Source organism: Lonchura striata, chromosome 6 (genome assembly GCF_046129695.1).
Source record: "Lonchura striata isolate bLonStr1 chromosome 6, bLonStr1.mat, whole genome shotgun sequence".
NCBI lineage: Eukaryota > Metazoa > Chordata > Aves > Passeriformes > Estrildidae > Lonchura > Lonchura striata.
Window position 1 is genome coordinate 39253957 of NC_134608.1, and position 12247 is coordinate 39266203.

The 12247-nt window shown below is 37.0% G+C and overlaps 1 protein-coding gene across 1 annotated transcript in view; it reads right to left on the minus strand.

The window, feature by feature from the left end:
* Positions 1-12247, minus strand: part of MYBPC3 (myosin binding protein C3) — a 60214-nt gene that overhangs the window by 29468 nt on the left and 18499 nt on the right. The window contains exons 11-18 of the mRNA XM_077784415.1: positions 8349-8372; positions 7439-7605; positions 6546-6678; positions 6313-6315; positions 5785-5909; positions 5097-5202; positions 1005-1171; positions 462-627 (exon numbers count right to left, since the gene is read on the minus strand). Of these exons, the coding sequence (XP_077640541.1) occupies positions 462-627; positions 1005-1171; positions 5097-5202; positions 5785-5909; positions 6313-6315; positions 6546-6678; positions 7439-7605; positions 8349-8372 (891 nt within the window). The remainder of the gene's footprint in view (positions 1-461; positions 628-1004; positions 1172-5096; positions 5203-5784; positions 5910-6312; positions 6316-6545; positions 6679-7438; positions 7606-8348; positions 8373-12247) is intronic.

The following is a 12247-nucleotide window of genomic DNA, read 5'->3' on the forward strand; positions in this document are numbered from 1 at the left end:
TTGGTATTTAATGACGAAGCTTCTTGGTCTCCATTTCCATTAGTAACTAGAGTGCTAGGAAACTTGAGCACTGAATTACGCAACTGTATATGTTAATATAAATGGTTATTTTTCTGTAGGGTTTACTCATATGTACTATCTTAACACTACTGTTAGTTTTAAAGTTATCAACTATGTGTTTTGAATACCAAAACACCATGTAATCTTAATGAAAACTAAGATTTATTTTTGCTGATATACCACTGAAGTAATATACATAAAATGGACCAACTCAGACTGCACACATAAAAAACTAGTCTGTCGCTAAATGTTGGTTGCATATGAAAAGCTTTTAAACCTTTTACCTGTTAGCTGGAGCCAGGAAAAAGTCTCCCTTTATATTCTTAACCCCTGAGATAACAATTCTTATGGATTGCACTGCAATTCCCAAGCTTGTACCTGCTTTCTGAGACAAGACTGACCTGCCAATATGGGAGATCTTTATCCTTTCGTCTGGGATCACCTCCTTTCCGTTTTTCAGCCAGATTCCTTTCACGTTTTCATCAGAAACTTCACACTTGAAGACTGCCTGGTCACGTGCCTTCACTGTCAGGTCTGCAATGCTCTGATAAACTTCCAGCTTTTTCTCTGATATTGTGAGAATAATCGATACACGCATCAAAAATCAGAATAGCTCTGTAAGTAGATGATGTGGATTTACTGAGTAGAATAGGCAAGGGCTGAGGAAGCTGTCTGTGGTAGGAGGAAATATGAAGGGAAATAGACAGCCTGCAGGGCTTTAACAGGACTGATAGCTAAGCACCTGTTGTTATCAGAGTATCTGTTATATCCGGCCCACAGGTCTGAGTTCTCCTTGAAGCCTTTATTATCAAACCCTATGTCCCTTATTGCATCTCCCTTTTCCCTGTCAGGGGAATTAGCTACCACTCTGCACTATCTGGAGAAGGTTACCTTCAGCCTGCTCTCATTTTTCAGCTTCTCTGGTTCTGGGATATTGTGCCTACCTTGCACAATCAGTTCAGCAACTGATACCCCACCATTGGTCTTCACAGTGTAGTGTCCACTGTCCTCCTTGGTTGACTCATTAATAATGAGATACTGTTTTTTTCCATCTTTCTTGAATCGGTATTTAAATGTTTCTTCTCGTGTCAGTTCAATTCCATCCTTTTCCCTGAAATTCCAAACAGTGTTGAGTCATTTTTGTTATGGCTGAAAGAGGAGAGTGAGGCGCAGCTCAATGTTACTAGGGATTGGAAGATACCAGGTGAGCCCAATGTTTGTAGCATTTCAAGTTGGCAAAAAAGGGATTGTTGCACAAATGTCAGTGCAACCAGAATTGCACTGACATCGCCTCTGTCTTGACTGTTAATTTTCCTGAAGTATTTGACTTCTTATTCAGGAGAATTCACCACAAGTAATTATTTCATTTTTTCATTACTTCATTTATATTCTATAGATAAATATGAAAGTATGTTAAATGCTATAGGAGATAAAGTGTTGAAAACACACTTCACCAACAGGGAATTTACTGTCTTTAAAACAGCCATAAAGTAAATGGGACTTGATGGGATATTACTTAAAAGTCTTAATTTTCCTGATGTGTATTAATTGTTATAAATCCATGATTTGTGGGCATCAGCAAAAGGAGAAAATTTTAGGATGTATTTCAAATGAATGTGTATTTTGGATTTTGTGGCTCTTTCCATTCAAGTATGCCACAGTATACTTAAGACTTTACTAAATTAAGCTTCACCATCTAGCCCAGGAGGAAATTTAATTATTGTAATTTCCAGTCATCATGAAGGGAAATGTACAGGGAGGACTCACGCTGTTTAATCAAGGTCACACAAAAATGCATAGGGTGTTTCAAGGGTTTCCTGTTCCTAATCATAAATAACATAAACAGCAAATACATGCAATTACTTCAATTTACTAATTTTGTAGCATTACATTTTTTGTTTTTACTTGATTATATTTTTATTTTGTTACTTGAGTACTGCTGCAGTTTGTAGATGAAAAAGGTTTTTCCTTTGGTAGTCACATGGAAAAACAAATAGAAAATATGTCTGATTTTAATAGAGTAAAAATATTATTTCTAATTTTTTGTCATTTCCCTTATTTGTGACTTATCTGTGACCAGTGACTGAGTGACTATTCAGTTTAACAAATGAGCTTACAGAATAGCAAATGGAAATGCTACTTGGGACTCATTAAAATTCTATAGTACTAATTTCTAAGTAGATGTATGGAAGAAGACCTTTTACCTCTGTCAGAGTCTGCTAAAGTAAATCACAAGATCGAAACTTTAAGCAGAGACAAGGAAATTACAACTTGTGATTTAGATGTTCCTGATGCACCTACAGGTGCCTCATGGCTGTTTGTTACAGCAGAGCTCTCTGGAACTCAGAGCTGCTTTAGTGAGGGACTGGCCTCCCAGGTCACAGAACAGCGCTAGTAAGGGAGGAAGAAGAAGATGCCTTCAACAACCACTTGAAACACAGCACTTAGTATTATTGTCAGGATAATGTTTCCTTTTCTTTCCTCTTCATTCCTCTTCAGACAAGAGTCTGAGACAACATGTAAGATGATCTCCTAAGGCTGGTGTTGTGATTCATGCAAATTAGTTCTGGAACAAGTGCCACAATTCATTACAGAAATATTTGATGAATCACTGAGAATTGACTTTAATCCCAAAGTTCAACATGCTGCTGTCACTAAATGCAAAGCCAAGCACACACTGTGGCTAGACTTTTGGAGCTGAACTTTTAAATTTATTTTTTCAAGGTCTATTTTGATACATGGCTTATGAAAAGTACCTGAATGTTCTATTCACCCATTGGTAAGAAAGAGTTCTCTTGAGATCTTGACTAAATAATGAAAATAGTCTTTTTGTAGTGATTAGTGTCTTAAATCCCTTGGAGGGGAATACTGTCTTTAACTGGTGTTTGTTTTACTGACTAGCACATTGCTGATCCTGTGGATGAGCAGAGAGTTTGCAGAGGGATGTAGTGACAAATAGAGACTGTAAACATCAAAACAGAACTCCAGATAGCATTTGTCTTAAAATAATACACTGCTGCTGTGAAAAGCAGAAAAGCTATATAAGGTAATATTACAGGCCTTCCTTTGACAATTGGAACTATAAAATAGAAGAATCTGTTGATGTTAAAGTGTAAGTGAAGCATTATATAGAATCATAGAAATGTTGGTTTACAGAACACCATAGGACATTGGCCCAGCCTCACATTTGAAGCAGAACTAGTTCAGTAATAGGTAGATCAGCTGTGGTTTAGTCTTTCCAAGTCCCAAACATCTGCAAGATCAAATATCTGTTCTCAACTTCATCACTCCATTCCTCTTTGTCTGGAAATGCACTCCTATTTCCTGTTTGGATTCTGAGGATTAATTGGTTGATGTCTTCTGAGATATCACTGATGTAGGTACTATGTGATAATTGGGACACACAGATTTATTGCTATAAATATACATTACCATGGTATATTTTGATTTGGAGCTGATAAGATAGTACATCCAGCATTCAGAGATGGACAAGTTAGATCAAAACTATGCATTTTATTATACCTTTCTTTCAAGTATTATCCTATTTTCAAGACCATCTGAAGTTTAGAAAAAACCTGTTCCGTAGTACTGCAAGAGTTGTAATAATGTGAAAGCTTCCAAGAGAACATTCTTTTCTGATTGCTCTGAAGAGACCCACGTAATGAATTCTCCAAGCCCTAGTCTGGTGGCCATGCAAGTCACATAATTGCCTTTGTTCATGTGCTTGTGGTTTTATATCCTGGGTTTGAAGATTTAAGAACTATAACAGGTGTTCTGAGTTAGTGCCTGTTACTTGGCTTAAACTGTTGATCATTTCCCTAATGTGCCATAAAACTGGAACTTTCTCCACACTGTGTTTCAAGTTTTCCCTGGACACTTTTCTCCCCAGTCGAAAATATTCCCTTTTGTTGCCAAAGAGCACTGACAGAGTGTCACATAACAAAACCAGTAAAATACAGTGTGAATGTCTGACTGCTCAGTTTTCCATTGCAATGATTTGATGAGTTTCTCTGACCACTTGCTGCATTTCAGACTGAGGCAGCTGCTGGTTTGCCCTTGTCACATCAAATGCCCATCCCACAGATAACAGCTCTGCAAGATGTATGGGAGTTGTTCAAAGGCACAGGATCAAAGTGTGGCAGCTGCGCTGTGTTCTGAGAGGGACAGATCTGATTGTCCCCATCTCTTGTGACCAGGCATCTGCAGGCAGTTCCTGAACAACAGAATGCATGTCCCTGTGCTTGTGGCTTTAATAGTGTAATGCACACCCTGTACTAGCTCTTGGACTCCATTTAAATTCTCAGTTCCTTCCTTTGGGACAGCAGATCATTAGCTGGCACTTTCCAGGAATGTAATGGGCATTGTGGGAATGCTTGATAACCATGTGCCTGAAGCTGTTAACAAGCACAAGGGAATTTCATCTGGTAGAGAAATGAAGTGAGAATAGCACGCATGAGATGTGGCATATGAGCCCTGCTTGTCATGCCTGCCCAAGCAGCATGCACCTTCCAAATTCTGCTCAGCTGGAATGCCTAAGAAAACAGGATCCATGATCTAAATGTTTGTCATCTTAATCCTCACTGCATAAGCATAATGACCAGCTTTGCAGGATCACCACAGCAGATGTGTTCCCTCTGTGTCTCAAGAGACACTAACTTTTTTACCTAAGAAAAAATATTTTAGAAACACAAATGCTTCACTGCAATTGAGAAAATTTCAAAAAGTACAGCGAACTCACCACAGTATGGATCTGATTAGTCTGGGCAATACTTAGATATTACTGAAGTGTAAACACCGAGCAAGAAATTCTAGAGAAACTATAAAATATCTGTACTAAATCTGGGTTTTTGTGTCATGATTTTACTTCTCGGTTCCTCCTCAGTATTTGACATATAGGAGGAGGGACAATCTTTTAATTAAGTTCATTATGTAGAATGCATTATCCCTTTTTATTCCACACCTCCTGGTATGTTCCATGGAGGAAGATGGTTTCATTTTGGTTTGCTTTGCTTTGTTTTTTTCTTCTATTCCCTTACCATTTCACAGTCGCTCCTTCCTCAGACACTTCACACTCAAACTCCACTCTCTCTCCAACCATCACCATCTGGTCCTCCAGTGGGTGAGTTATCAGGATTGGAGGTTCTGAAAATAAAGAAAATTTTATTAAAACAGTATTCTGAAATGGTGGAGACCAGAGGTAGGTTTCACCACTCTGCTCCATAGGAAGAGTCCCTGAACAAATAAATGGTGATGCTATCTTAGAACTTAAAATTTACTATGCCAGATCACCTTATCAGAGTTTTCAATTTACATTTTTATGAATTGGAATAAAAATATATGATTAAACAGATTTCATATATATTCTAAATTTCTAAACAGGAGGAATTACTTTTCTGTACTATTTGATCTGCTTGTAGAGCTTGGGACACATGTTGGTCTTGAGCAGAATCAAATTTTTAAATAAGTTTCTAGCCCCATTGTTGAGATGCAAATAACTTTCTGAATGAGAATTAATGATAACTATCATTGTTCTGCTTTCCTGATTAATGTCAGGCAAATTTTTCCTCAATTTAACTGTAAGAAAAATACTGACTTCAATAGATCTTAGAATATGTTAATATGTTTTCAAATTTCCTTTCCTGTAAGATAAATTTGAGAGTAGATGAGAGAATGTCAATACTAAATGTTAGGGGAGGTCTATTTCCTTCTGATACCATTGCTCACCTTTTACAAATAATTCTGTGAAGCTCTTCTCATCCCCTACCACACATTCATATGCTGCATCATCAGCCAGAGAGCAGTGGTTTATAGTCAATATTCTCTTGTTCCCAACAGCCTCAAAAATATATCTGAAAAGAAAATCTAAATGTAGTTATCAGGAAAAAACCCTTCTGGACCTGTCTTGTCCTGTCTGGAAGAAAAAAGATTCCTCTTTTTCTGACATCAGTGGCAAGATTTGTAAGGACTCAAGCCCAATAGCCCTGTCCTGGTACAGTGAACAGAAGCGGTGTTTGAAAAATAAGCACAGGAAATTGTGGGGAATCTTCCTCCAAGTGTGAGATGTGATCCTGTGAATGGTGTTGGATGCTGTCCTAAGATCTAGCATGACTACCATTAAAAATGACTTCAGCACAAATTCACTGGAAACTTGTTTTACATACAAGTTACACTGAGATATATCCCAGATGAGGAGAAAGCGTATTTGAGCCCTGGATATACCCATCAAGAGCAGAATATAATCTCAGGACTTACTTGCTAAGTTGGTAGATGAAGGCATCCAGTCCCACATGTAGATATATAGAGCAGAGGGAAGAAAAAAGAAAAAGTTATGACAACAGCAAACTGACCCTGAGCCATAGTACTATGTAGATCCTTTCTCTCCTATTTCTCCCAGTTTTTTCCTTTCTTTCTCAGAAAAGCTAGATTTTTCACTTTGTCAAAGCTGTAGCTCCTTCCTTTTTGAAGTTCTCATATTTCTAGTTTACCTGCCGCTCACTTGGATCTCCTGTCCATTCTTCAGCCATTTCACATCAGCATCTGGATTGGCAACTTCAACCATTAATTTAATCTTTTGCCCCTTGTCTACTTGGTAAGCTGGATCCAGTTTCTTGAGGAATGCTATGATAAAGAATGATTAAAAAAAACCTTATCATTTATATATATTTTTTTTTCATGCTGGGTCATGAAACAAATCTTTATTCCCTTTCATGTTGTTTACCATCATCTTTAATGTTCCCCAATTTCTGCATCCCTGTTTGAATTTTTACCCTGTCTGTTCTTCATTCTGTACCATTTTTCCTTAATGTAGGATGACAAGCATGTGTTGCAAACCAAAATAAGCAAAGTAGAATACTCTAAATAAGATGTGAATATGTATTCCAACACATCCTAAACAGAGTTACATCTGCCCATGCAGGAAAATTACACTTGGTCTTCTCAGTACTGATGAATGAAGGCTGTTGCCTCCTCTGTTTCAGACTTTTTAAGAAGTCAGTTACAATTAGGCAATTAATACTTTGCCGGATTGGAAAAGGTTTGAGAATTCCAAGGGTATCATACCAATGAAAAATAAATTGTTTAAATATGTCATTGTTGCCTGACAACTTGGGTGGGGGGCAAGTAGGGGATGTTGTTTTATGTTCAGGGAACTATAAGGGGCCAAGCTTGTGGAGCTGGTGAAGTGAGCATGTTCAGTATGTCCAGAGTTCAGAGCAAGGTATCTCAGAATATTGGCATAGCTGCAATCTTTGGTAATCAGTATTTCATATGTAAAGCTGGGTAATAGCTGGAACAGGAAATTACTATTTCTCATGATCTTGTATCTCCTGCTGTAAAGAAGACATGAACACTATATTTGGAAGAAAAGCATCTCACCAACCTGTGCTTTTTTTCTCTTCCTTCTTTATGCGTTTGAGGCGTTTCAGCATCCCACGCAAATCTGTGATACCATACTGGAAAGCAATTTTCTCGTATTCTGTAGGAGGAGCTTTCCTCAGGATATCCCAGACATCAACATCAGATTGTGATTCAGATTTTCCTTCACCTCTGCAGAAAGGGATTAGAGTCTCTGAGTGCTGCTATTACGAGTATTTAAAGAAAGCTATAGGGTTGGCAGCTACATATTGTCTTGATGAAGCCATTTCTTAAAAAAATAATTAACAGTCTAGCTTTTTACTATAGTATTAGATAAAATAATGAAAAAAAACCTGGTGACTTGTTTTGATTTTATTTTTATATAGTGATTAAAATTGAATTCTGTCCTGAAGGGTTTATTTATAACAACCAAAACTAATACATTTTAACTTCCTTTAATGATGGGTAATGGAAACATAAGGAAACTTATTTTCTTGTGATGGTCAATAACAAAACATGGAAAACAGCAAAGCAAGGAACTAAATTGATATGCTGGCAACATCTTAGAAAAAAGGTGCTTGGTTTATGTAGGTAGAAGACATATCCTCTTCTACTCAGGACAATTTTTATCTTCACTGAAAAGAATCACAGGTTATTAAGACATTTATTATCTGTTGTGAAGGAAATTGTTGTCTGTAGTAATCTATAAAGCATAAAGAGACTGGTGAGTAGTGGCAAACAAGACAGTATTTACAATGAACTGCTTATTTATATTTTAGCTAAAGAATTAGTGACAATGAAAGAATTAATGTTTGGTTTAGTAAAACTAAGGGAAAATTTTGCTGTCTGGCTTTGGGAGAAGTGTTCCTTTTTATCTGCCATCATATCTTTGTTTGAAAGATCATAAATAGAAAAGGAAATTGGTATGACCTTACCGGTTGGAAGGGCGCAGGAAGCTGCTGTACTCCAGAAGGACACAGAAACCGTATGGGAAAACACGCAGCATCCCAACGGGCAAGAAAAAGGGCAGCATGTGTTAGTACAAAAGAGCCATGAATCTCATCTTCACCCTTAGCAGAACATGCCTGTGCTTCAGTAGTAGGGAGATGAAGGAATTCATGCAAATGCTCTGAAATGGGCTTGAGGGGAATGCTGATCCATACTGAAATCAAACTTACTCCCACACTTTGCTTATACAGTTCCGCTGTGGGATTTATATGCTGAGTGCAAGCACTTCTGCTTATTCCTACTTATTGCTGATCACCTTCCAGGGAAACAAATAACTCTACTTCCCCCTGCCATCATGGCATTTTTGCCTGTCATAGTTTGCATTTTGGTAAATAGAGAAATGATGGAAGAAGTAACATTTTAGTGAAAAATTCTTAGGAGAAAGAACTTTCTGTGGCTGTTGTTTCTGATTGCCACCAGCACCAAGCAGACTCTGATGCAGTAGAACACACCCTTATAATGAAATCATGTTCAGTGGTAAACCCCAACAAGAAGACAAGTTATGCAACAGGTGATGCAGAGAAAAGTGGAATGTTATTGGGTTTATTTCCTTTTTTTGCAGGAAAATAACAGTCTAATTTATTTGTGATAAATACTGCTACTTAATAGTACTACTGTAGTCAATCCAGACAGCAGATATAACCAAACATTTCTGGTACTCCTTTTATTGCCAAAAAAGTGCCTGCTTGCAATAGGACCACTGTCTTTAATAAAGAAAGCAAGCAAGAAAAGAGGATTTCAGCTCACTGAGACTGAGCTGAAATCTGGTAAGCAATATCTCATATTGTCAAAGTGCTTTAGCACTCACTAAGCCCAAAGCCCTCACCAGCACTCACTGAATTGATAGGAGGAGCTGAAGTTTGGAGTGCCTACGATAACAGCAGCATACTGGGTATTTGCTTTGCCATAACACTGCATCAATATCACCACAAAATTTTACCAAGGTTCCTCTTCTATACACCTATCATTTAGTTTAAGGCTGCTACAAATAGCTTTTAGTTTTGCTTAGCAGGAGATAGGAAAACTGAACTGATTTGCCACATAGGTCAAGATTTTTTTTTTACATAAGCAGTTCTTGGGCTCGTTGCCCTGATCATGTCAAGGAGTGGCTTTCAAATATTTCTAAATACATGAATATTAAAATAGATATATAAGTACTAAATACTAAGTACTATATAAAAGTAAAGGTATATAATATTTCTAATAAGTATTTATTATTTCTACTATTACAGTCAAACTTCTGTGGAGAAACTGTATCTAAAAAGTATAAAATCATAGGAAATAAGAAAGACTTAAGAAATTAAAATATTTTCATCTTCCTTAAGACATTACATAAATATTGGTAGTTTATCTGCCTACTTACAGGCTTGTCTGTATATACAGACTTTATATGTGAAAATTTACAGGTAGGACTATTCATGGAGATTTCAGAAATGTTTTGTGTGAGTTATTTCTGAGTACATAATGAGAAAAATCTTCCAATTTCAAAGGAGTTCCTAAGGAATCTAATACCTTTCACTATCAAGAAGACCTCACTAGTTTTTGCTTTAGCTTTTACATTACTCAGTGTCATCCTATTGTTTTATCTTGCAATACTGTTCTGGTGTATGTAATATAAGAAGTTTGAACATAGGAAAGAATATAGTCTCTTACTAGTAAATACTAATTTTTTTTTAATTAAAATAAAAGACTTTTGAGTTTCATGCAAAATGGGACTAAAAGCTAGAGGTTGTGATTTCTGTTTAACAGAGTTCTGAAAATGGAAAGAAGAAAATGTTTGCCTTTGAGCAAAGTTTTCCCATCCCAGCACTCCTTTTCACTATTTTGCATTTGTTGAAATATTCTCTTTGATCCCAGAAAGACACAGAGTTTGTCCAGAGAAGCTGTACTTCTCCACTACCAAAAGAAACTAAGCAGTGTATGAAAAGTAATAGAGCACTTGGACTCATGAGGTTTCTCCCACTCCTCCGTTCTTCTCCCTGATGCTGGGGATCCTTATTCACAGAGATCACCTCATAGGTTAGCTATGCTCTTGGGGGCATCAAGATGCAGCTCAGTGAACCTGCTGTAAATGGAATATGCAGCTGATATGTTTTAAACATATGTGGAGGGGTTAAAAATAGTTTTGTACATCCCAGAAATGGTTCCTTCCTATCCAGTTACTGTCAACTGATTGGACTCTGTCAGCTGTCACCTCCTTCAAGGTCTCTGCTCACTATCCCATTTAATAGTCCTGTGACAGCTGTTCCCTTCCTCTTCCCAATGACCTCTCCTTGGCCCATGACATCTGTATGTCAACACCAGTTAATTAAATTACAGTGATAGGAGATACAGTGTTAAATGAAGCTCTTTATTATAGTGAAGTTATTTATTATAGAATGATCATTACCTGTGGATTGAGGGACACTTGTAAAATGGTGTAAGAAAGCAGAAATTGTAAAAGAATAATTATCTATTCTGTTTGAATCTGCAGAGCTCTTGAGAGTTCCCCAGCATGAGATCCCTTTTCCTGTTCTATTTCAATGAAGAATTATTTCATTACATTATGAGATTTTATGCCTATCTGTTCTCATTAATATAAGTGGTCTTCAACCTGAGGTGTGCAAAGCCTAAAGAGTCCACGAATTACTTCTGAAGTGGCTGTGAAAAACAACTAGGAGCAGTGAATTTATGTTCTTAAATTCACTAGGCAGAGATTTGTAATTCAAGAAATGGCAGAAACACTGTTAAAAAGCAGTGAAATTGATAAGCTTCTTTTAATAAATTATATTTGTAGCCTAACAAATGATAGTTAAATCAATAAATTTAACATTTCTGTAAATACTTAAGACTGTTACTGCTGTTTTGAGTTTGATTACTGCTCACATCTAATTATGAGAGCAAAAGAGAAAGGCACAAGGAGAGGGGCTCTTAGTACTCAGCACCTCATTCCAGCTGAAGATCCTGTATGCAATTATGCAAATATTTTCATGCTTGTTTTCATTTATTTAAAATTTGATAAAGAAGATAAGCTATTGTTTTATGCCTTACATCTTCTATGGAAACTAGAGACTGCTTATAACAATTTGGGTTCATGCTGGAACAAGAAACTTAGATATCAATGTCAGTTATAGAAAGTTTGATAGGTGTCTTTTCTGTCTGATCTGTCTGTCCCCCTGAAGTGTCCTGCTTTTGGTGCTACTGCCAAGCCAGGATTCACCCATGGACAGATGCCCTGCATGGAGTGTAACACAGGGGTTTGTGCACTTGTGGCCTTGTTTGCCCCACTGAAGTTTGAGTGAATTAGCCTGAGGCTGTTGTGGCTTTATTGCTTTCTGCAGGGAGTTACTTCACATGTCAGCATGATCCTGTGATCTTTGTGAGGATAAAGCAGTTTTTATAAATAGTGATACCACTGCCTGAGCAGAGAGTGAACACAGATTCACAACACTCATCCAAGTAGTTGATTGTGGAAACTTAAACTAAGAAAGTTTAGACTTGCAAAACATGAATCTAAGTGACAAGTTTTTATAGTAGTTTCAGGTGCTGGAAAGACAAACTGAGTGACCAGGGTCAGTGAACAGAAAGAAGCAAGCAAAACTTAATCACCTATTTGATAGGCAACAATATTATGCAAATGATTTTTCTGATTCTAAATACTTTGACAACAGGAATACAAAACAGCAGGTTATTGAGAAAATCTGGAAATTCAAGGAAATTTTAGAACTGGTTGTATGAATGAAAGTAATGGTAAAAGCCAAAGGACATTCAGAGACATACACTGATCGTATGAAATTGTCTTAATTTTAACCTTAGAATAGTTTAAAAGAATTTCTGTCTCAGAAAT